Consider the following 23851-nt stretch of genomic DNA (forward strand, 5'->3'; position numbering starts at 1 on the left):
GCTTTGCATAATTATATTAAATGTGCATATTGAAATTCCTGCTATGAAAGTTGTTTCCTTCATGTGCATTACAGTGCATTTTATTTCATGAAAGTTGGCACAGGGGGATGGCACGGTGCTACTATCCAGGTTAGCCACTCCTGGCTGTCTTGAAAGGGTGTTCTAGTGTTGTGAGTGGAAAAAGACAAATAGTTTCAACTGAAAATTCAAAGGTCACGTTTAAAAATATCCAAATTGTGGATTTGTTGACCAGTTAAGCATGTATTCCAGTCACAGAAACAAATCATAATTTAGTTAATTGTTTATGTAAAAAGAATCCTTGGCTGTGCTGATAGAGTGTCCTATTAGTGTAGGCTTATTTGGTTGGGATTTTCAACCACCAAATCCTTTGGCTCGATTTTGCTATTACTAAAACCATTTGGAGCATAAGGGTAGCATTAAAATGTTCTGAATCTTCTTTTCCAGGTATCTTTCAGTCCAATATTTTTATCTTACCAGCTTGTGTCCCAGAAACATTTGTGCCAAATAGTAAAAGCACACATTGGCCCTGTTTAAAAGTCTAGTCAATTAAAATGTCAAGCAAAAATGTATATTGAGTTTATTAAGCCCCATCACACCTGGCTGCATGGAAGCTCTTCAGCTGAGCAACAAAAAAATTATTCAAGGATTAGTCTCTTGTGCACTGACTCTACATATTTTCTTCGTAATAGTCTGAAAAAGCATGTGTTAGGTTCTCCATATATGTATACTATGTACACGATAGCATTGTAATCTAGTCTAGTATAATTTTGTATTTATTTTTTACTAAAAATTATTAATGTATTTAGTATTTTGGCATACAACAGGTATTAAATAATTTCCCCTTTGACTATTATGACCTTTGGAATTTATTTCTTTGTATAATCCTTAAATTTTTTTTTAACTATACTGTAACTGGCGCTTCATTATGTTGTTATGACAACAGATGCATCTCGAGTACTGCCAGAGTTTGGAGAAGTTGAAATATCTTCTCTGCCAGATGGTACTACCTTTGAGGACATCAAATCACTACAGAGTCTTTATCGAGAGCACTGTGAGGTACTTCCTATAAACCATTTATTTTCAAAAGTTTATGACTTTTACTGAAGGCCAGTACAGGAGAATAATTGCCCAATATATTGTAGCCATGATGGTGGCATGTGACTTTCATGACAATATTTTACGTATCTCAATGAAAACGAGAGCAAAAAGGTTTTGCTGAATGATCCTCTTTACAGGGGAAAGAGTAATATGTTATAAATACTGAGAATAAAATGTTGTTATATGTACGTTTTTTCGGAATGTTAGACTTTAGATTGTGTATGGAGATATTTGGTTTAGTCAAAAGCAAGTGTAAATCAGGTTAGATTATAATTTTATTTTACATTAAAAGCAGTAACATTTTTCTTGTATCAAAGAAACATTAATACATTTCAACCACATTTGATACTGAACAATATATCTTTTAAAATTATTTTTGAAGGTGCTTCCAACTTAGAAGGCATTATGAAAAGGAGTAACATGTCAGGTTTACTTTTCTATTTGCAGCAGCAGTAAATAATTTCTGAGCCTAAACTCCTCTGACATGTTTATATAGTAAACATAGGCCATACTAGTTTCCAAAGGCTTCCATGCAAGCCTTATGCAAGTCTCTGTGCACAACAGTTTATAGTGCTGAATAATTTATGGGTGTCAAAGATAATAAAACAGGTACCATTTATAACCTGAGAAATACACAGTTTGCCTTGATTCCACTTTGTGATGAAGGTAAAAAGCTGTAGATCTAGTTGGAGTTGGGAGTGGAGGGATTCTGGGGAAAAGACAGTATGATCTCATCTTTGATTTTTTCAGGCAATACTGGATGTGGTTGTTAATCTTCAATTCAGCCTGATAGAAAAATTGTGGCAAACTTTCTGGCGCTATTCTCCTTCTGCTCCACCTGATGGCACTCCTGTTAATGAACCAAGGTCAGTAAATGTTTCTCTTATGTTTAATGTGTCTCATGATAATGTAAGTGTGAAATTATAAAAATCATATTAGTTTTAACATAGTAATTTTTTCTCCTATGATTATTTTCCAAATTAAATTTATGTTGTCTGGCAGTTTTGTATGGCCTGGGTGTATGCCAAAGGTCAGTCTTGAAACAGTTAGTGTCATCCATGTCCATTTTGCATGGACATGGAAAATGTCCATGCTAGAGTGAAGTTGTCTCTTCCCAATATTCAATCCACTTCTTCTAAGCCAGAAAGATCATTCATATGTCTGCACTATTTATGAGCTTTAGGAGAATTATGGAGACATTTTTAAAATCCATTTCCATGTGAGACAACATGTAAATAAGTTATATTGGGTGCAACTGAGACATCTGTGACACCTGCATTTTAACACCCAGGTTTTTACCTGCTGTAAATCATGGAATCATAGAAACTTTATGTCAGAAAAGTCAAATTCAACTGTTAACCTAGCACTGCCGTGTTAGCTGCTAAACCATACCCCTAGTTGCCATAAATGCATTATTGTTTATTAATTTGCTACATTTTTTTTAACACCAGCAATCTGAGCGAAATAGAAAGTCGACTTCCTAAAGCAAAGCTGATTACTCTGTGCAAGAATGAGTCTATTCTGAAATGGATGTGTAACTGTGACCACGTGATGTACCAGGCTTTGGTGGAGATTCTCATTCCTGACGTCCTTAGACCTATTCCTAGTGAGTTCAACATCTGAAACATTTCATAAAGATTTTTCTGTAAGCATGTATATGATGGAAATGTACTTGTGCTTCATAGGATAGCTTAAGGAAAAAGTTTGAAAGTTATACAAAAAGTTATACAAAATACTGTATAATTTATCTGTATTTTTGTTGTGCAAGGAGTTGTGCTGGGAAATGCCTACGACACATATTAGTCTTTGATTAGTCTGGAAGACAACTGTGGTCTTTGTGATTCCATGTTTGGAGGTGTGGTCCTTTATCCCTAACTGCTGAAATCAATTCTAATAATTGCTAAGGCAATGAAAAATTCCTACTCCAATTTATTATTCTAATCTACTGTTTTCCTGTCATACATCCTGCAGGAAATAGTGAGTGATTGTCCAGTCATATCACCATTACCAGGAGTAGAGCTTTCTTTACAAATTTAATTTTACTAGAATCTCTCATTGCTCTAGCAATGTATTTTTATGGCTGTCTTTGGTAGAAAACAAATTTATGTGAAGAAAGTTGAACTTCATGAAGTATTTATTGTCTCACGTACACTGTCCAAAATGTTATACTGAAATCATGCTAGCAGCCCACTAAAACCCTCGTAATTCCTATGTATTATCTTCTTCCAATGGAAAAAAAACACAGTGTTTATTTTAAAAAGTTGGATTGATTTTTTTTTAATTAGGGCTGTAAGTAGTTTTGCAGGTGACAAAGCTATATTGTCATGCTGTGAACACCTCCTCTGTTATAGTGAGTCCAGCAGTAATTAGCGCTCACTAAGAATATTTGGTGGTTGTACCTTGCAAAAAAGTTGTATTGACTTCTTGCTTGCCAGTGGAATAAAATCAAGTTTTAGCAAATTATGTATAATACCAAAAAAATTGAAACTGGAAATGTATAAAATGCGAAGGTTTGTCATTTACAGTGCACATTTTACCTTTTGTTTAAGGAACTAGTAAGTTCTTGGTAGCAATTGGCATAATTTGTGCATCTATATAGCAGAATAAAGGAAAAATGTTTTCACAAATGCATGCAATTATTGACAACTTTTATTTGTGTAAATTATTTTGCATTGGTTTATATTTAAGGTTTTACTTCTCTAATGACAATACCATTAGGTAGGATTTTACAGTAATATAGTGTATCATCAACAATTAGTTAATAATAAAAACTCCCACAAATTTAATTATAACATTTAATAGGTTGAATGAAAACTCTCACTTGCAAAAGCAAGTTAATTTCTGAATAAAAAGGTGGTGCAGACAATTTTTCATTAAACTTGATCCTCTCCTTTTCAGTTGCTTTTCCTGTAAAGCCTGGCAGTCTCTAGAGAGATGTTAAAATGACAACATGCTGTCTTCCTGCTTTGCTTTGTAAGATGCATTGGGCATTGCCAATACAGGATTTCAAGAAAATGGGCAAAATCAATTAATATCAATAACTAGATGCATCGTGTCCTTTTCATGCTATTTCTTTCTTTCTAGAATTACCAGTCATATTTGAATAATTGATACCTACTGTGTTTGACATTCCTGTTTTGGGGATGGTTATCAAACTGTTGGATTCAAACATCTCATCTGATCCCAGGACAAATTCATCCCAAGAGACTTTTTGTGAACAGTCTAGTGGTTTTCTGCTCAGAATTGCACTTGCTGAGCTACATTTAGAAGGCAGCTAACACATTATCTTACTTTATCCTTTAGGACCAGCTAACTAAATGGCTTTTTTAGCACCTTGCCTTTAAATGGTGGGCCATCCAAGTTTCTTCTTCACTGTTAAATAGTTCAAATCTTATGATTTTTTAAGCTCCTGCTTTTGAATAAAAGCATTTCCAGTCATTACAAGAGACTAAAATAATGGGTTAAGGTTGAATATGGCAAAAATGCAGCTGGGTGAATCATCCTCTGTGGGAAAATAGCAGTTTGTAGGAAAGTTTGGACTCTGTAGAGATGCTGGGACTATCAATGCTTCATTAAAGGCATATTTATTATTTTCTTTTTAATAAATGGGAAGAGCAGCAGCTGCTGCTGAAAATAGAGAAAAATATTAATTTGAAAAGGGCTTGAAGAAAGCCCTTTTTTTGTTTAGATCTTTAGTGTTTTTTCTTTTAGACAAGTCCTATTGTTGATATATATTACTGGACTAGAAAAAAAAAGACTGTTGAGGAAAAAAATAGTTTTATTTTTAACCTCTGTATTAAATTTATCAGCTGAAATATTTCGCACCCACAGAATGAGTGAAGAATTGCTGGGTATAAAACAACAAATTCAGTTTCCTAAGAAAGTGAAATGCTGTCCATTGGAGTAAGGAATAAAGACCATAATTATCTAGTGTCCTGTTACATTTTAGAGTGGACATCTTGCATCTTCACGTATGGCAGAATGGACCGTAACAAATTTGATTGTGAGTTAATTTCCATGATAGGTGGAGAATTTATGCAAAATACATTTCCATGCCATATTACACAATTCCAGACAGACAAAATATTGAGGTACTGGAAAGACTGTAAGGCTCAGTTTTGTACAAGTCAGGGGGGTTTTGGTTCAGAAGTCAAGGTTTTTAGATGCTTATGCAAATCAACCTTTCTGTAACTGCCATTGCCACATCCTTTAGTGTGTGACTAGAAACACTTAATGGTTTAAGCCCTTTGCACCATGCTTATCGTACAAAGATTCTTTGAAAGGGTTCAGATGAACTTACAAGTTCAAGGATATAGGTGCTTATGGTTTTGGTAATGGCTACATGTGTACTTAGGGATATGAGAAAAATTCTGTATTTAATATATTTCCAAAGGTCATTAGAAATTCATGATGGCTCTATGCAATACTCATGCCTGATTACTACTTTAGCTATTTTATTTCTTCAGAACTTAGAATTCCTTTTATTTGTTCCTTTTTCTTTCTAGTTAAAGGCCTTTCTTAAGGCCTGAGCTGCTTTTCCGTATTTATTTTTAAAGGAGATCAGCATTACAGTGATGCAAATAATTTTGTAACATATATATATAAATACACTTGGGTAAAAAAGAGTCATGAGAACATTCAAAGTGAAAAAGTGGTAATGTTTTTCTTAAATGTCTAAGTACTATTCATACAGTATTTACATTATTACTTCCGTCTTGTCTGGTAGGTAAGAAAATGTGAATGAATACATAGTCAATTAGTAAGTGCACAGAAATAATTTACAAAGCAACACAAGTGAACTAGGGGGTTGACAGGGTTGAAGAAAAAAGCTTGTTCTTCACATGTAAACCTTAAAGGAGAAAAAAACCTGATACCATAAGAGAGCTCAGCTAACACAGATATTTTGTAAGATCAAATTGTGATCAGCTAAGCATTCAAAGGTGTGGTGAATTATAAGAATTACCAATATGGATTTTACTGCTTCTTACTGCAAGTTTGAAGACATGTGAAAAAGATATCACAAAAAATATAGTTTCTCTTTTAGTAAATTTACATTTCTCTTAGACAGCTTTATTTTAAAAAGGTATTATTAAAAAAAGATATTACTTCCTTAGGTTTTTTCCTCTTCACTTTTGTAGTTGCTTTCATTCTCTAGTAATCTTCAGAAACCTTTAGTTTTTTCTTTTTTTTGCCTACTTTTTGCAACAGTTTGAGTGTAGTGCTGTTATGTCAATGTGCAGGGTTTAGGCATGGGAAACCTGGGTTTCTATCACTCAGAAGAAATGATTTTATTTTTTCCAGATACTGTTCCCTGGGACAATACTTCCTGTCCTCCTCTTTTGAAAAATTAAAATTTCTGGTTTTAGTAATGCAGAGTGCTATAGGGGCTTCTTCAGTGTCTCTCTAAATCTGTCAGCCATTCAGCATTTCTGTGGATGCTATAGAAAAGAAACAAAATGCACACAGATTTCACAGTCATTTGAATAATTTCACTTTCTGTCAGTGAAACACATTCCTATATCTTGCTTATTGATGATATCCTTAAGGACTGCATATGAATGAAATTTATTCTTTAAAACTGAATTAAGCAGCACTATGACATAGTTTAAGATTACTTTGGACTTATTTGAGGAAACTGCAATATACCTATAAGTGGATTTTTCTCCAGACTTTTGCTTTTTGAAAGAGGTGTCTAGGTAAAATGGAAAGCTGAAAATTTGTGGCAGAAAATTCCACCACAACTGCTGCAATGAGTGTTGTTCTTGTATAGGAGTGCCCCCAACAATACTGCTAAGTCGCAGATTTCTTTGGAAGATTGTCTGGTGAAGAAGTCAGAATGTTTATTAAACCAAAAGTAAAAAGAATTATTACTTATATTATTAATACATTATTGTGTGAATTTTATCTCTTTTATCTCAGTGAGGCATTTTGAACCTAGACTAGATTTGTCTAATAAGTAAATGCAGCAGACCTGAAAGTTGGGTACAGAAGTTCTGAGGATGCAAAACATTTCAAGACAGGTGCACTGCTTTCTTTTCATTCTGTTTTTATTCTCCAATGCGCAGGTGCCTTGACCCAAGCCATTCGCAATTTTGCAAAAAGCCTTGAAGGTTGGCTTTCAAATGCCATGAACAATATTCCACAGAGGATGATACAAACCAAGGTAGATGAAACTTGAAGTACTATTCTTGCAGTGGCAAACCAAGTGGACAATAGCATCTAAAAGGAGAAGCATTTTAACATTAATGCTAAATTTCATGTTTAGCATCAAGTATCAAGTAATGGCAGAGGAAGTAATATTACTTGATCTGCTACATGGTATAATTAAGATATGAGGATTCATTAATATACACTATTAAAATGAAAGTCAACACTCAATCTGTAGAATTAATCTTTGGAGCACAATACTTAAAAATAAATTTCTTCATAGGTTGCCGCTGTAAGTGCCTTTGCCCAGACTCTGCGAAGATACACATCTCTTAATCACCTGGCTCAAGCAGCTCGTGCTGTGCTTCAGAATACTTCTCAAATCAACCAGATGCTCAATGATCTCAACCGTGTTGATTTTGCCAATGTTCAGGTAAAATTTCGTTTTGAATAGCAGGGGTTTTTTAAGTTTGATTTCTTCTATGATTTTGAACATTATTGTCAGGCATCATTCAATCAAGAAAGACAAGTGCTAATATTTTGCTCATTCATATACATTGTGACTCAGTCCAAATGTGACAGCTTATGCTTTAGGAAAGTAAGAGCTCAGAACCACTACCTGTTTCAGTTTGCTCTCTTGAAATGCACATATTCTTCCAACTTCTATGCAAATGGAGAGCAAATACCTTCTTAGAATGGGTACCATGAATCGTGTCTTACTAATAGCAAAAATTATATTTTAGGATTAGAATTCAGTAGCATATCTTCTGAATGTCTCTAAAGTTATTAAATGCATAGCATTTTCAGTAGAGACTGTCTCCATAAATTAATATTAAAACCCCATACATTAGGTTTTTTTTTTCTACATGTCTCTGCCTAAATTTACAAGATCTCCTGAATAATGGATTAGATAAGTATGGTTGGAACCTATAGAGTATAAATTCGTGTTTTTACTAAGCTTAATTTCTCCAGATGTTTCTGCTTGTCTGAGGAAAAATACTTTTGTCCTTTCGGCCAGTGAAGTGAAAGGTTTCGGATTCCTGGTAGTTCTCTGTTTCTCTTAGTTGTAAAAGTGTGTTTTAATGTACTCGTTAACACACTTAACAGAAATCTAGTCAAGAGCTCTTGACCAAAGATACAATATATTAAGTACAGTAATATGTTGACATGGATACAGAGTCTGTGAATGAAATGTTAACTTGGCACATAACAACTAAAGTTTAAATGGAAATGGCTTGCAGTTAGCGAGCTGTCATTTTTTTCTCATTTTCTGAATTTAACAGTTAACTTTAATTAAACTTGGTAACACTGACTAAATTGCTGATTGCTGTATAGCATGTTTCTCCACTTGTGTGCAGCTTGTCTTTAAGCTATGTGTAATCTATTACTGTGTAGAGTCAGCAAACAGTCCTTGTTTTCATACAAAGTTTCTTTTGTAACAGGATTTGTCTTTAAGCTTAACTTCTTCAGAACAAAAGGAACGTTGCACTTGATTTCTCACTACTTCTTTTATTACTTTAGTCTCCTGCATTTGACTCTTCTTCTTGCTTGCCCTGCCTGAAATCCCAGAAAAAAATTACAAGATATAAGTATTTCAACAGAAAAATTACAAAATTGGAAGCCTTTTTTCACAAATGAATGTGGGAAACAGGAAACTTCTTTGTTTACATTGTTTGTTCTAATTTCTTTATTTGATGTCTGTTCTTTCATGCTATGCTTTTCCCACCTATTTGCTTTCAACAAAATTACAATAGATGTAAAATAAAAAACACTTCTTAGTCCGTCTAGTAAGTGGGTCCAGTCTCTTTCACCCATTGAACAGCTTAACCTTTGAGATACAACTACGTTGTGTGCTTTGGCTTATGTATTGTCAATTCAAGAGCTGCCATGTGCTATAACAGGAGCAGGCTTCCTGGGTATGCCAGTGTGATGACAACATGGTTCAGAGACTCGAAACAGATTTCAAGATGACTCTTCAACAGCAGAGCACTCTGGAGCAGTGGGCTGCCTGGCTTGATAATGTAATGATGCAAGCATTGAAACCATATGAAGGAAGACCCAGCTTTCCTAAAGCAGCACGGCAATTTCTGTTAAAATGGTCTTTCTACAGGTAGCATTTAATAGATTTTAAAACATTCTAACTATTCTATTAATTGCTGAATTGTGCATTGTAATAAAGTTGATAAATCTAATGTCAAACAGTGCCTTGGTACATCATGAAAAACATGGGGTTTTTTCAGAGAACTTCTGTTATTAACCTTGAACTCAGGGCTACCAGCAAATGAACAGGGACCTAAATGGCCCGAGTTTATTGTTTTAAAGGCCATCTGAAAATGAATGCAGGTGTAATTTTGTCGAGAGTTAGAAACAGACTATGAATTGTTTTGGTTAAAAAACTACGCAGTTATTAAGTCACTGTTTTTAGTATTACTTACTAAAACATTGTGGCATCAATGTTTATTAGATAAGAAAGGCAAAAGCTATTTTTAATACATGAAAAGAACATTAAGACAAGCATTTCATGTTAGCTGCTTATTGAAACAGTTATCAGAGTAAACCTTGTTCTTTGAACCTGACTGTAGTGACTGCTTGCTGAAGATACGAAGACATAATATGAACACACAATAAGTCTGTATTTTTTTAATTTTAAGTTTCAAAACTTTTTAAATTCTGGCAATTAAAAGCATTGCCATGGAAAGACTGACACAACAGACATTATTTAAGCAACAGTTTCTTGAAAAGCAAATTGTTTTCTTGCCATTTTAGTTGTTTATGTTTTCAACAAAGTTTCTTTCAAGTTAAGTTTTACTCTTGTTCAGTTAGTGGTAGTTATGCATAGGTCAATACCAAAACCAAACCAGTCTGGTTATTTCCTATGTGGTGTTCAACAGTACGTTCTGAGAAAGGAGAGAAGCAAATGATTGCCCTTTCCTGGTCATCCCTTTAAAACAGACATTTGAGGATAATGTTACTTTTGAGAATATTGGTTTTGAGGTGAAATGTCTGTCTACATGGGTAAATGTTAAAATGGCTGTGACATACAATACATAAACATATATATATTCTTTTATTTTCAAATAGCTCAATGGTGATTCGGGATTTAACCTTGCGCAGTGCTGCTAGCTTTGGCTCTTTTCATCTGATCCGCTTGCTTTACGATGAATACATGTTTTACTTAGTAGAACATCGTGTTGCTCAGGCAACAGGAGAGACACCTATTGCAGTTATGGGAGAGGTAAGACAATATGTAAGAGATTAGATTGATAGATTTAGTGATGAATTGGAGAAAGTGTTTTTGCACATTTTTAGGGGTGTATGTAGAATGGTCGGATGTTCTGCAGTATTACAATAGACTGAGTTACAGATATATGCAGTGGTTTTAAACTTGTTTTACTGGTTCATTGTAAGAGTATTAAAATAACATTGAATTCTTATTTCTAAATGAACTTACTCTTTTATGAATCTGCACACAGATTCATACGCATAGTTTGAAAAATGTTGATCAACCTGCAACCATTTTCCACTTTTTGAGACCTGAATATTTTATGTGAAAATAAAAAAGAGCATAGTAATAGAAAAATGTTACTTCTGTGGATCTGTTTACATGCATTTGCACACATAATTCCCCCACAAAATGTATACCTTCTTTGACATAAGAAGGCTGGTTTACATGCAGAATTTTAGCTGGTAAAGACCGGTTCACATACCAGTGCAGACATACATAGAGGTTTGCAACACATTTGATTTTCATACAGTTGTTTCAAAGACTATTGGCTTGTAAAAGAAGATCTAGTCTCAAAGCACAACTATTTTTTATACTTAGCTATGGCATTTGCAAGGCAAAGATTCTCTTATCCCTATTCTTTTCAGTAGTTCATCTGACCTTTTGTTTTGAGTGAGACAGTAAGGAAAGCGTGAACTTTTCCAAAAGAATAATGCTTCAAAGGTGCTGGAAAATGGATATATTTGAAAATATGCTAAATCGTTAATAGGACAGATTTGTTACGTTTTTACACTTGCAAGTCACTCTATCATGTTCTGTGTTACCTATAAATTGCAGGTAATTTTGCTCGTTGAGTTGTCATTCTTCCCACAAGATATATTGATAGGCTTATTAAATATTATAAAGAGATAATATACTTTCAAGAGAAGTTGGAAGGTGTCTCAGATTGCTTTGTCAAATTATTTTATATCATGTGTCATGACATGTTTCAGAAAAATTAAATAATTTTTCTGCTTAGTAGAAAGACCCACCATCAGTATAGATGCTCTTACATTTCTTGCCTTCTATTTGCAGAAAGTACTACACAAGTATGCAGTTACTACATTCTTGTTGTCTCAGCAGACTTTACATGATAAAGACATAAATGTAGCATAGGGCCTCTAAAAAGTTTATGAGACTGAATATGGAAATACTGTGAGGGAGTAAGTATTGCAAAATTTTTGGAGGTGAGGGGCAGAATAGAAGTAATACATGAAATGCATGTCTTCTTATATTTCTGTGTATTCAATGGCTGAAATAAAATGAGGGAGATTACAGTCCAACAAGCGCTGTAAAACAGTATAAACTGGTTGCAGCTGAGAAAAGCATTCTCATACTTCTTCCTTCCTCTCCTGTCCTACCTTGGACACAGGTGTTGGCAAAATTCTTCTGGAAAAGACTGGTATCATCATTTATGGCTAGAAATGTATCTGTCTAAACAATGTGCTTTTCATTTGATATCCACTGGTAGCATTTTACTCTTCCAAATTTCACACAAGAGAAACTGACGAAGGAAAGAGAAGAAGGTTTCTAATTCACATGCAGCTTCTTTTAAAAGCTCTGGATTTTGATGTAAATCAGTTAACAGGTTATAAACCCTTTCTCAGCAGTGCCTTTCATCTGCCTTCCAGGTAGATTAACAACACTGTGACATACTTCATTTTGCTCAAGCACAGTTAAAATGGTGCCTGGGAAATTTTAAAGAGAGTTTTTTGTTATCATATTGGCAGTTCAGAATGAATATCCACTATAATTTATGGCTTTATAAGACACAGAAATAGCTCACTTCAAACAGCAAAGGCCCTGAGAAGGCAATCTTTAAAAAGTTTGTATTTCTCCATTCTAATTTTTGAGGGTTTACTTAGTGATAATTGTCTTAATAAGCACAAGACTGAAATGGAATGAGAAATTGTTCTGCTATGGCAATGGCTGCAGCTAAGATCATGCATTTGAATGAATGCATCAAACCAGTGGAGCACAGATTTCCTACATCATAGATATTCTAAGTCCACATTTGCTTAAGACTGTGTCCATTTTTTAATTGTTTATTTTGCAGTTTGGTGATTTAAATGCTGTGTCCCCTGGAAATATGGATAAAGGTAAGTGTTTTAGTATCTCCAGGGTATAATTCTGTTTAGAGCTAATGTGTCTCTGAGCAAAATAAATCCTTATGTTTTAAAAACACAGTCAAACAGAATTTACAGCTGTATCATCCTATAAAGTGCATGTATATGCTGTATAGATAATTGATATAATACAATAGCTGTGTCTCTAATATGCCACATGTAATAAAGACTGGAATATCGTAGGTTTGTTTTACAGTAAGAATATTTTGAAGATGTTTATTATTGTCACAAAGAAATACTCCAATTTTTATGCAAATTTTGTTATATCTAATAGGATGGAGGAGGATAACAGCTGTGGAAAGAAAGACAAGAATAAGCTTATGGATATTTAACTGTAGTGAATGTTTTGCTAAGTCAGGAAGCAGAATTGTATGCAAGTTGTCAGGGAAAATTTAGTTCCTTAAATTCTCTTCCTGCTCTATTTTGACATGCATTCTTATACTGACTACTTGAGTGATTTGGGGTGATTTGACCTCAGAACTCAACTAGTGAATATAAGAAAGTTTGTCAAAATTTGGGGTCAAGTGACCACAACGCTCCTCGCCTCAGTTTCCCTATCTGTACCTAAAAGTAACAACTCTTATTCATCATGTTTAGGAAATTAGACATTTTCCAGCAGGAAGTTAACATTGTTTGTTAGACCTTTTGAGATTCCAGGTTTTTTTTCCACATCAAATGTGTGTAGCTCAAATGATGAAACCTGAATCTGTTTATCTATTTGAGATAACAGTTGACTTCTTTTCCATCAAAATTTTAATTTTTGGTTTATGCTTTATCAGATTGCTCCCCTGTATTTCAACTAATACTTTCAAAATAAAGAGCCTTGTATTAGAAACTTCTCCTTTGTGGTAGTTACATGCTGGTTTCTTTGTGCAGATGAGGGCAGCGAAGTTGAAAGTGAAATAGATGAAGAGCTGGATGAAAGTGGAGAGCCACAAGCTAAGAGGGAGAAAACTGAGCTAAACCAGGCATTCCAGGTGGGCTGCATGCAGCCAGTGCTTGAGAGTGGAGTACAGCAGAACCTCCTGAACCCAATTCATAATGAGCACATTGTTGCAACTACTCAGACTATCAGACAATGCAGTGCTACTGGAAATACATATACTGCAGTCTAATGTGAAATTTCCCCTGGCCTCCGACACACGCCCCATTGCATTAGCTGTTTAGGTTTAAATATGAAAAAGAAAAAAAAAAAGAGAATAAGTCCGAAGGTTGACTGTTGTCAAATGTAACTGTTCCGATCATTATTTTGTTGGAGTTGTTAAATGGAATGGGTGTACGTATTTTGCCAGGTCTGTTTAGAAACAAATTTTTGTAAACGAAATCATTTTACTTTGGCCACTCAATATGAAGAGGTTCCTTTGTATCAAATGCAAGGAAGATTTTTGCAAAGTTTAATGTTAATGTTTTGTCCTCTTATAATAATTTAATTTTTTTTCATAGATTTAAAAATATTTTAATGTTAATTATTAGTTATTATGCTGATTTCATATAGATAGGTTTTTAATTAGATGCACTTCTGTGAAATATCAAAAGAACTGTTTTCTTTGATTTACACTGGAGGCATACTTATTTGACAGCAGATGTATCAAATTTGTTATAAAAGGTGCTTTTCATCGTACTACGAGAAGACACTATTTTGATAAAATTGTGAGTATTCAGGGGGATTTTTTGTAATAATGCTGGAGGGTTGAGAAGATCTCCTCATTTCTTCCTCTGAGGAAGAAGCTGTTTAAAGACAGAATTGTATCAGAATGTGGTAATCTGTATGGCATAAATATACCTAATTATCTGAACATGATGTAAACAATGCAAGCTTCATTTAAAATCAACAGTTTCAGATATTATTTGCATACCAGTTCCTCTGTTTTGAAGACTACTGATTCTATATGTGAGGCCACTGAACTGATGCTTTTGATTGTTCAGTGGCACTGTAGTTGTTAGAAACTGAAGCTAAAAAAGAAGTGACTTGATTATTGTTAATTTTAAGTGTATGTGCTACTTATGCTGAACTGGACATACAGGAAAACATTCCATTTGGATGACTTTCTTCTATTCCAGGTCTTTTCCTACTAGTGGTTCAATCTGCTGCTCTTAGAAAAGATGATTTATAGAATGCAAGGAATGTAGCAACCTGCATCATTTTCCTTTCAAAAACATTTCCTTGTTGTTAAAGTGGATTTAAATTTTTACAAAAATTAGACAAGGCAGTGTAACTGGCACACCTCACTTGTACCTATTCCCAATTGTGTAGAATTTGAATAGGTGGCTAGATGGACCATTGCCATTTAAGAATGTACATCAGGGATCATTGTACCTCGGCTATTACATGGTGCCTTAAACAGAACTGAAGCTAAGACTTAGTACTTTTTGTTATTCTTAACTCATAAATTAATTCAACAAGGTGTGCCTGTCATTTTCAAATTCCCTAAGAAGTAAGGACAGGTTACACAGCCTTCAAAAGAATAAAAGGATTTTTTTATTATTAAATAATTTTAATATCCCTCTTAGAATGACAATAGACCTATTTTTTCTCGTTTCTAGCTGGATTTCACTTTAATAGAAATAAAATTTGCTTGGGAATTTGGAAAGCAAAACTAGCTTTAATACCAACTTCAAATGTCAAAATAGATTGACCATAGTCCCAAGCATGATTATATATTTTCTAAACCCTTGCCTACTTTTAATTTTAAAAACTAAAAAGAAATAAATGAGCAGGTACATAATGCAGTGCATGTTTTCAATTTCTATATTTTGTGGTGTATCAGCCAGATATTACATTTTAATGGTTAAATAATATCAGTTTATAGAGACCATATTAATTGACATTAAAGAACTCAAGTTTTTCTTCAAAAACATTTCATTATGCAGACACATGAATTTACTACACTAAAGTAATAGAATTAAATAAGGAAAAAAATCCAAAAAGTGAATGAGAACACAAAAAGATCAACTTTATAGGAAAGACTGTGTAAAAAAAAATAGGATTCTTTTATTCTGGTTTATCTAGTGTGTCTGGAAATGACTTTAAAGTCATATATACCAAATGGGAGAAGAGCATGTAAAATGGAAGTGTATTTATAGCAAACAAGTTTGTTGCTAGAGTTTACATATGCTCCAAATACAGCTGCACATAAACTAAAATGTCCTAACATTACTGGTGCACAAAGAAAAATTTTAATTCCTTTGCAGAATTGTGAACCCATCCAGCTCATTCTGTGTAGGCATAATTCCTACTAATGTCAGTAGATGGCTTTTGCCTCAGCAAAAAGTAAAAGTGACATTTATATTCATTATTTCTAAACTCATAAATGCACTGAATCTCATTATAGATTTTGTTGTCACATATATCGCTCAGTGTGTCCTGATTTTTCCTTAGAAATCAGCACATATGTACCCTTCACCAAAAATGCTAAAACTAAGCTGTGATAAATATTTACTCCCCTTCATTGTGCATTATAAGATGTTTACAAGTAAAATAAAGTGAAATAATTCAACTTTTTTTTCATTTTCAGCTTTTTTTTAATACTGTAGTAGTTGTTTTAATTTTTGTGTTTGTTTGTGTTTTCTTATTCTTTCTTGGTTTAATGTTGAATTTGTTGTTGCTGAGAAAAGAGTACAATTGTAAAAGATAAATCTAGATTGCTAAATATAGTGGGACTTGAGTATCTTTCATTGTTATCTTTCCACTCCACTCAGTTGTTAAATGTCATCAAGTGAAAAACAAAACTGAACAAATATCTGAATACAAAAAATGGAATGTATTTCATAGGTTCTAAAAACAATGAATTTTCAAAACAAATTGGAACTTTCACAGGTTCAGAAAACTGACTGGAGTCTGTATTCTTGCTCTTAAATTCTAAAGATTTTACCAAGTTTTTTTAGAGCAACTATCTTACTATGTTGTAAACTTACATATTTGGGGGTCTTTTGTTTTGTTCTTACTGAAATTTCAATCAAATGCTTAGATAAAACATTTTGCACACCCTTGCTGTTTAATAGCTGGGTTTTAGTCCTTGTTGAAGTAGAGAGATGCGAATACCTCAGTGTGTATTCTGTAATGTGTAGCGTGCGGCTGCATTGCCACACCAGCTCTGACGTCACTGGTCAGTGCTATGGAGAGGTGTAGCGTGTGTCCACAGGGTAGACATTATGAGAGTTGACATGATTTATGTGTTTTATCTAATCTTGAAATGGAATCCAGAATAATTATTTTAGAGGCATTTCCCCCATTAGCACAAAATAGCACAGTGAACATTGTGGGGGAAGAGGTCTTGTTGAACTACTTTTTCAAAGCACAGGGCCCAATTTTCAAAAGTTTTATATACGTTAAAGTGTTTTGTTACATTTTCATCTTTCTTGTGCTAAATCAGTTTTAAAGCATATTTTTTATTTTTTTCAGGTTTTTGTTTTTTTGGTTTTTTTTTGCTTGTACTGTAGTATGCTCAAAGCACCTTCATTTTTTAAAAGTTCCATAAAAATTTGGAAAATAGATGTTAAATTGTTTGCCTATAAAATGATGATTTTAAAGGCATTACTGCCTTTAGTTCAAAAAAATAGGAAAATTAAGTTCTGTCATTCAGGAATGCATAGGTCTATATATAAATTTAATTTAAAGCAAGGTATTTTTAAATATCTGAAACACTTTTTGTTTTATCTTGATTTCCTTAGGAGAAATGATCTGATATCTTTATCATTCTCACCAACGGACATCTGCACTGTTTAGAAAAAATCCATGTTAGAGATGCACTGCAATCCAATTTAATTCAGAATGCTTTTATAAAACAAAAGCAACCACTGAGAGCCATAAATGTGCTGACAAAAACCCCAGATTTATTAGTAATATAAGTATACAACAATAATTTCAGAGTTCAAAGTACAAATCTGAGAGAGCAAGATGAATTTCTGAAAATTGGGCCCTTGTCACACTAACAGGACATGCTCTTTGTATACGGTTTAAAGCAAATTGATACATGGAATTCTAGTATCTCTGCTAATTTGTTTGGTGATATAACACTGACAATAAAAACTGGAATAGAAGCATAAACACACAGTGCTTAGTTCTAGTACTAGGAAATTAATTTGATATGATGCCTTGCATTAACCCTTTGAGCATTGTAAGTAACATGGTGGGAACAAAGATTTTTAGATAATTTAACTAGTTCACTGAGCATATACTTTGAAATAGCTTATAGTGTTGTAAATCTTTTTTTACTTATGTCTAAAGTAAATACTTGCATACAATATGGGGATGTTTTTTTATTAATAGGGGCCTCAGTAGATGTAGGCAAAATATTCATTGCCATTTATATGTACTGTGTAATATAGAACAGTACTTCAGCTCCCTGGTTTTCATAACTGCATATATATATATATACAAAGAAAATCAAACATGATTCTACAGATAGGAAGTTGTCTACTTTAAGATTCCTTTAGAAGATAAAGGTTTAGAAAATATATTCAGCTATTTTGAAAATTTCCTCAGATAGATTAGTATTGGATTACTCTGGTACTGTAAAAGAGAAATCTTTAGGATTAAAAGAAGGTTTAGTAATAATAAATTTTGCAGAATATTTGAGGTGTTTGCATTGAAATTTTTGGCAGTGTTTGTGAGAAACAGGAACAAAAAGTGCACAATTACGTTAATATTCCTTTTAAAACTCAGTCACTGCAATAATGACTAGCTAGAAGATGAAGGTATTTTATTAAATTTCACATACAAGGGTACAGTTTGGATGGCCCTTCTTGAATGTCAGAATTTTAACAGCAACCTAGAAATTGCACGAGCAAATAATTTTAAAAGCCCCTTTGTTCTTCAATTTACTGCTTACAGGAACAAGGGAACAAGTGTAGCAGCAAGTAAAGATTCTTTTAACTTAGAGATACTGATGCCACCTTACTAAGTGAGAAGACAGTACACTTTCTGCTGGTTCCTTGCAATATCAGTCAGCAAACACTAAAGCAGCTGTACTTATTTAAGTCTAGCTGAGGGCAAAGAAAAAGGGTATCATTTAAAGTTATTTAAGGGAATTACGTCAGTAGTATAGTGCAAGTAAGTTGTAAACATTTTTAGTCAGTTAATGCAAATTAATGCATAATTAATTAACATAAATGCAATACTCAAAGGGTTTTAATTTAACAACTTTTTTTATTCATAATTTACTGTAAATGCTTCTGAGTTTGCATGCCTTGATCATTGCTGCTAGTGATTTTATGTGCCAGTAGACCTGAGTTTAATTTACCAGTTTAACTAAGAAATAGTAAAAGCCACTTACAAAGTGACTGCCTAGTGTTTGTTTGAAGTAAAATATGCCTTAGTTTGAAAACTATCATTTTAACTCTTGTTTTATTCTGATTTTCTTCTCCTTTTCCTGTTGAAAAAAATAAATTGGCATTTTGGGATTGGAAGCCCTGAGTAGTTAAATATTTGGTAAGAATTGTTCTTGGAGATTGCTCATTAAGGCTGAAATTCACTGTAGAAAACAAGGCCCAGAAAAAGCCTATGGGCATCAAATGAGCCTCACTTAACACTAATTGAGGAAGATGTTCTTTGTATGTTCTTAAGCACTTTCTTGGTTATGGTGCAAACATCTTACAGGAATTTTCAGTTCTAGATTAATTTTACTCTGAAATAATAAATGTTTTTTAGGAGGAATTTAGACTTCAGAGGAGCAACCTTGAATGGATTGGGTTTTAACAGGAACTCAGTTCAATTCTTTTTGACTCACTGATGCCAGCAAAAGCTTTTTACACAAAGACTATTTAATGGATTCCCCAAGTAAAGTTTCCTTCCATACAACATTAAAGTGACTGCCTTGTATTTAAACATTAAATACCCATTTTAAAGTAACCTAGTTAAGCAACTTAAAATATGTTGGGAAAATATCACTTTTGTACCAAAGCAAGTTGCCCATTTCCACTCATACCCACTGAAAATTTGGATTTACAGTTAATAACCAATGAGGCTGTTAAAGAAACTTTGAGTGCCTTTCAAAAACTTGGAAAATTGTGCCTGAGGTGGTAAACTTTAATTAGGTTAATTCTAGAGCTACCAATCAGTAATTTTATCATCACTCAGGGCTTTCTTACCTTCTAGGAAACTTCCCTTGTTGCATTTATTTTATACTGTATTTTTTTTTAAGTGCCATCATTTAAATTTCACTTAGTAAGTGGCAGATTACATTATCCAGTCCCACACCACAGAAACATCATAACACTAGGACATATTCAAATTCTTATTTTCCAGTTGACTGAATATATTATGTAAATGAGGTAAGCAACTTTTTGTAGATTGTATGTGTGAGATAATGTAATGTTCTTTTCCAGTTTTTGGGCTACAGTTGAATATACTTTTTAATTATTTAAAGAAGACATCTTTACAGAATAACGTGATGGTTTTTTTTGTATAATGTATTTGATTTTGTAAATACGTATTTCCTGATGTGATTTTGTGACAAATGCTAAATCTTTTAGTATATAATGTCCTCTCAAAACTGGCAGGAGCTAAATAATAGTTTGTTGGCAATTTGTATTGTGTACTGTACAATAACTGGGGACCTTTTATAATTATAAAAATATATATTAACTTTTAGTGTGTTGTATAAAAAAATGACTGGAACATACTAAAGACAGTAGGATTTTTCTGAATATTTCAGACTTGAACTCAGGCTAGCTTTCTTGTGTTTTTCAAAACAAAATTGTGTCTTGTCTTTTAAAATCAATAAATTTGTTTTCTTGTTACAAACATACCTGAATGGCTTCAGTTCTTGTATAGCTGTTTTGGACTGTTGTACTGTTGATTTTGAGAGAAAAATTAGTGCATTTACATTTTAGAAATAAGACCACTTTTTTTTTTTTTTTAAATTTAACAACAACAGAACTAAGTAAGAAGTGTGTCTCAGATGGCAAAAAAACCAAGTATTTTGAATCACAGAACTGCTAGGGTTGGAAGGAACCTCTGAAGATCATCTAATCCAGCCCACCCTGCCAAGGCAGGATCACCTAGGAAGTGTCAGTTCAACTGAGTTGCTGTCATATTTCCAGTAAATAGAGACTGTAATGTACTTATTCATTTCAATGTTAACAGTAATTTCCCATTACAGATTTATGTAGTTAACAGCTAACAGTGAGAGGCATGCAGACTCTGGCCTCCAGGAATTAGTGGTGTCAGTTTGGTACCAGCAGAACCTATGTCTGCAATTTTTGCTGTAAATATTCTGCAATGTGGTAATGTGATAGATGTTTTGACAATTTCACAAAACATAGCTGAAAGGCTAATCTTGCCCTGTTCATATATTCTGTGGGTCTCAAGTATGTGTTGCAGGCACCATATATATTTCATATAAAGAAATGCTGAATTTTATTTTAATGTGGAGGACCCACCAAGTAGTAGATGCTAGAACATATCAAATAACTATCAGATACCAAGATTAAAACAGGTATTTCACACAGAACTGTGGTAAAGGTAGAAGAGTTGCACCCTAAAGCTTACTTTTCTCAGGATGTTCAGCCATAAATTATGGTCCAGTCATTGCCTATTCTTTAATTTCAAATGAAGACCAAAAGCTTAGTATAGTACAGTATCGGTCCCTGCATTGCATAGCACCTTACTAGACTACAACTACACCAGTGACCCGCTGCAGCTAAAGAGTCGGGAAATTGTCAAGGTTGGAACAGACATTCACGGTCACCCAGTCCAACTGTCTGCTCAGCACTACCGTTGTCACCCATAAACCACCAAACCACATCACCAGACCCAGATGCCTCTTGAACACCTCCAGGGGTAGTCACTTTACCACCTCTGTGGGCAAACTGTTCCAATCTCTGACCACCCTAACAGTGAAAAAAAAAGTCTAATACCTGAATCTCCCGTGTCTCAGCTTAAGGTAATTTCCTTTTGTCTTCTCACTGCAAGCACAGCAGGAGATCAACCCTTACCTCACTGCAGCCTCTCTTCAGGAAGATGTTGAGAGCATTGAGGTCCACCCTAAGCCTCCTCAAGACTAAAAAAACCCAACTGTCACAAGTGTTCCTCTGTGACATGTCCTAAAGCTTTCACAAGCTATGTTGCCATTCTGTGGACACATTCCAAGAATTCAGTGTCTTTTTTTAAGTGAGGAGCCCAAAACTGAGCACAGAATTTGAGGGGTGACCTCACCAGTGCCCAGTACAGGGGGACAATCCCTTCCCTGCTCCTGCTGGCACACTATTGCTGGCACAGGCCAGGATGCCATTGGCCTTCTTGGCCACCTGGGCACTGCTGGCTCATGTTCAGCTGCTGTCACCAGCACCCCCAGGTCCTTTTCCTGGGGCAGCTTTGCAGCCACTCTGCCCCAGCCTGTGGCACTGCCTGGGGTTGGTGTGACCCAAGGGCAGGACCCAGCACTGGGCCTTGCTGAACCTCACACCACTGGGCTCAGCCCATGATCCAGCCTGTCCAGACCCCTCTGCAGAGCCTTCCTGCCCTCCAGCAGACCAGCACTCCCACCCAGCTTGGTGTCACCTGTGAATTGACTGAGGGGACACTCAATTGCAACACCAAGATAATTGATAAAGATGTTAAACATGACAAAAAGAGCCCTGGGAAACACCATTGGTGACTGGCCACAAGCTTGATTTAGTTCCATTCACCACCACTCTCTGGGCCCGACCATCCTGGTAGTTTTTTTACCCATCGAAGAGTCCACTCATCCAAGCCACAAGCAGTTTTCCTAGGAGGATCCTGTGGGAGATGGGGTCAAATGCATTTACTCAAATTCAGACAGACAACACCCACAGCCTTCCCCTACTAAGCAGGTTGCTTTGTCATAGAAGGAGATCAGGTTGGTCAAGCAGGACCTGCCTTTTGTAAATCCATGTTTGCTGGGATTGATCCCCTGGTTGCCCTGCATGTGCCGTGTAATGGGCTTCATGCATCTCTTCCACAGCCTTGCCCAGAACTGAGGTAACTACAGCCCTGCAGGATCATCCTTCCAGCTGTTCTTGCAGATGGGCACTACATTTGCTGATTTCCATTCTTCTGGAACTTTTACAGTAACCAGGACTGTAGATAGATGATTGACAGTAGTTTGGCAAGGTGTTTTACCAGTTCCCTCATTACTCTGGGGGGATCTCACCAGCACCCATAGACTTTTGAGTGTCTAATTGGCACAGCAGGTCACTAACCATTTCCACCTGCATTGTGGGGGCTTCACTCATCTGCCCATCATCAATTTCCAGTTCTGGTAATTTCTCAAGCTGGGTATCCCAAGGACAAGTGGGAAGGAAATTAAGACCAAGGCAAAGAAGGCACTAAACACCTCTGCCTTTTTCTCATTCCCTGTTACTCACTACACTGGCCTCTGCATTCCACAAATGAAGAAGACACTCTGTGACCCTCCTTTTGCTATTCACTGTATTTATACAAGCCTTTTTTGCTGTCTTTAACTGCTGTGGCCAAATCAGGTTCTAGTAGGACTTTGACCCCTCTAATCTCCTCCCCGTATAATCTTGCAACATCCTTACAGTCCTCCCAAGTTATCTGACCCTCCTCCCAGAGATGATAGATTCTCTTTTTTTCCCCAAGTTCTCTTTAACCAGTCTTTTTTCCTGGTGGCTTGTTTTTCTAGACAAGGGGACAGCCTGATCCTGAATATTTAATAATTCCTTTTTAAAGCACATCCAGCCTTCCGGGACTCCTTTGTCCTTCAGGACTACTCCAAAGAGACTCTGTCAATCAATGTCCTAAACAGGCCAAAGTCTGCTAGATAGAAGTCCAAGGTGGAAGTTCTGCTGGTGCCCCTCCTTACTCCACCCAGTACTGAAAACTCTAATATTTCATGGTCTCTCCACCCAAGACAGCCACCAACCACCGCATCGCATCACCCACTAGTCCTTCTTTGCTCGTTGTCATGGTTTAAGCCCAGCCAGCTGCCAAGCCCCAAGCAGACACTTGCTCACTCCCACACCAGTGGGATCAGGAGAGAATGGGAAGGATAAATGCCAGGAAACTTGTGGGCTGAGATAAAGACAGTTTAATAGGGAAAGCAAAAGCCATGCACAATCCAAGCAGAGGCACTTACATTCTAAGCATGATGCCACGTGGTCTGGAATATCCCTTTGGTCAGTTTGGGTCACCTGTCCTGGCTCTGTCTCCTCCCAGCCTGCCAAGCACCCCAGTCCCCTCCCCAGTGTGGCTGTACCAAAAGCAGAAAAGGCC

General features: G+C 35.2%; 1 protein-coding gene across 1 annotated transcript in view; it reads left to right on the top strand.

Annotated features, from left to right (window-relative positions):
• The window catches only part of LOC102041700 (transcription factor RFX3), a 28249-nt gene extending 7847 nt beyond the window's left edge, over window positions 1-20402 (top strand). Inside the window, exons 5-13 of the mRNA XM_031062768.1 lie at window positions 965-1077; window positions 1870-1985; window positions 2571-2725; window positions 7185-7282; window positions 7550-7699; window positions 9168-9376; window positions 10348-10501; window positions 12585-12627; window positions 13531-20402. Coding sequence (XP_030918628.1) covers window positions 965-1077; window positions 1870-1985; window positions 2571-2725; window positions 7185-7282; window positions 7550-7699; window positions 9168-9376; window positions 10348-10501; window positions 12585-12627; window positions 13531-13769 — 1277 coding nt within the window. The 3' untranslated portion in view covers window positions 13770-20402. The remainder of the gene's footprint in view (window positions 1-964; window positions 1078-1869; window positions 1986-2570; window positions 2726-7184; window positions 7283-7549; window positions 7700-9167; window positions 9377-10347; window positions 10502-12584; window positions 12628-13530) is intronic.
• Window positions 20403-23851: the final 3449 nt, after the last annotated feature.

The sequence above is a fragment of the Geospiza fortis genome, unplaced genomic scaffold, assembly GCF_000277835.1.
Source record: "Geospiza fortis unplaced genomic scaffold, GeoFor_1.0 scaffold456, whole genome shotgun sequence".
Classification (NCBI taxonomy): Eukaryota; Metazoa; Chordata; class Aves; order Passeriformes; family Thraupidae; genus Geospiza; species Geospiza fortis.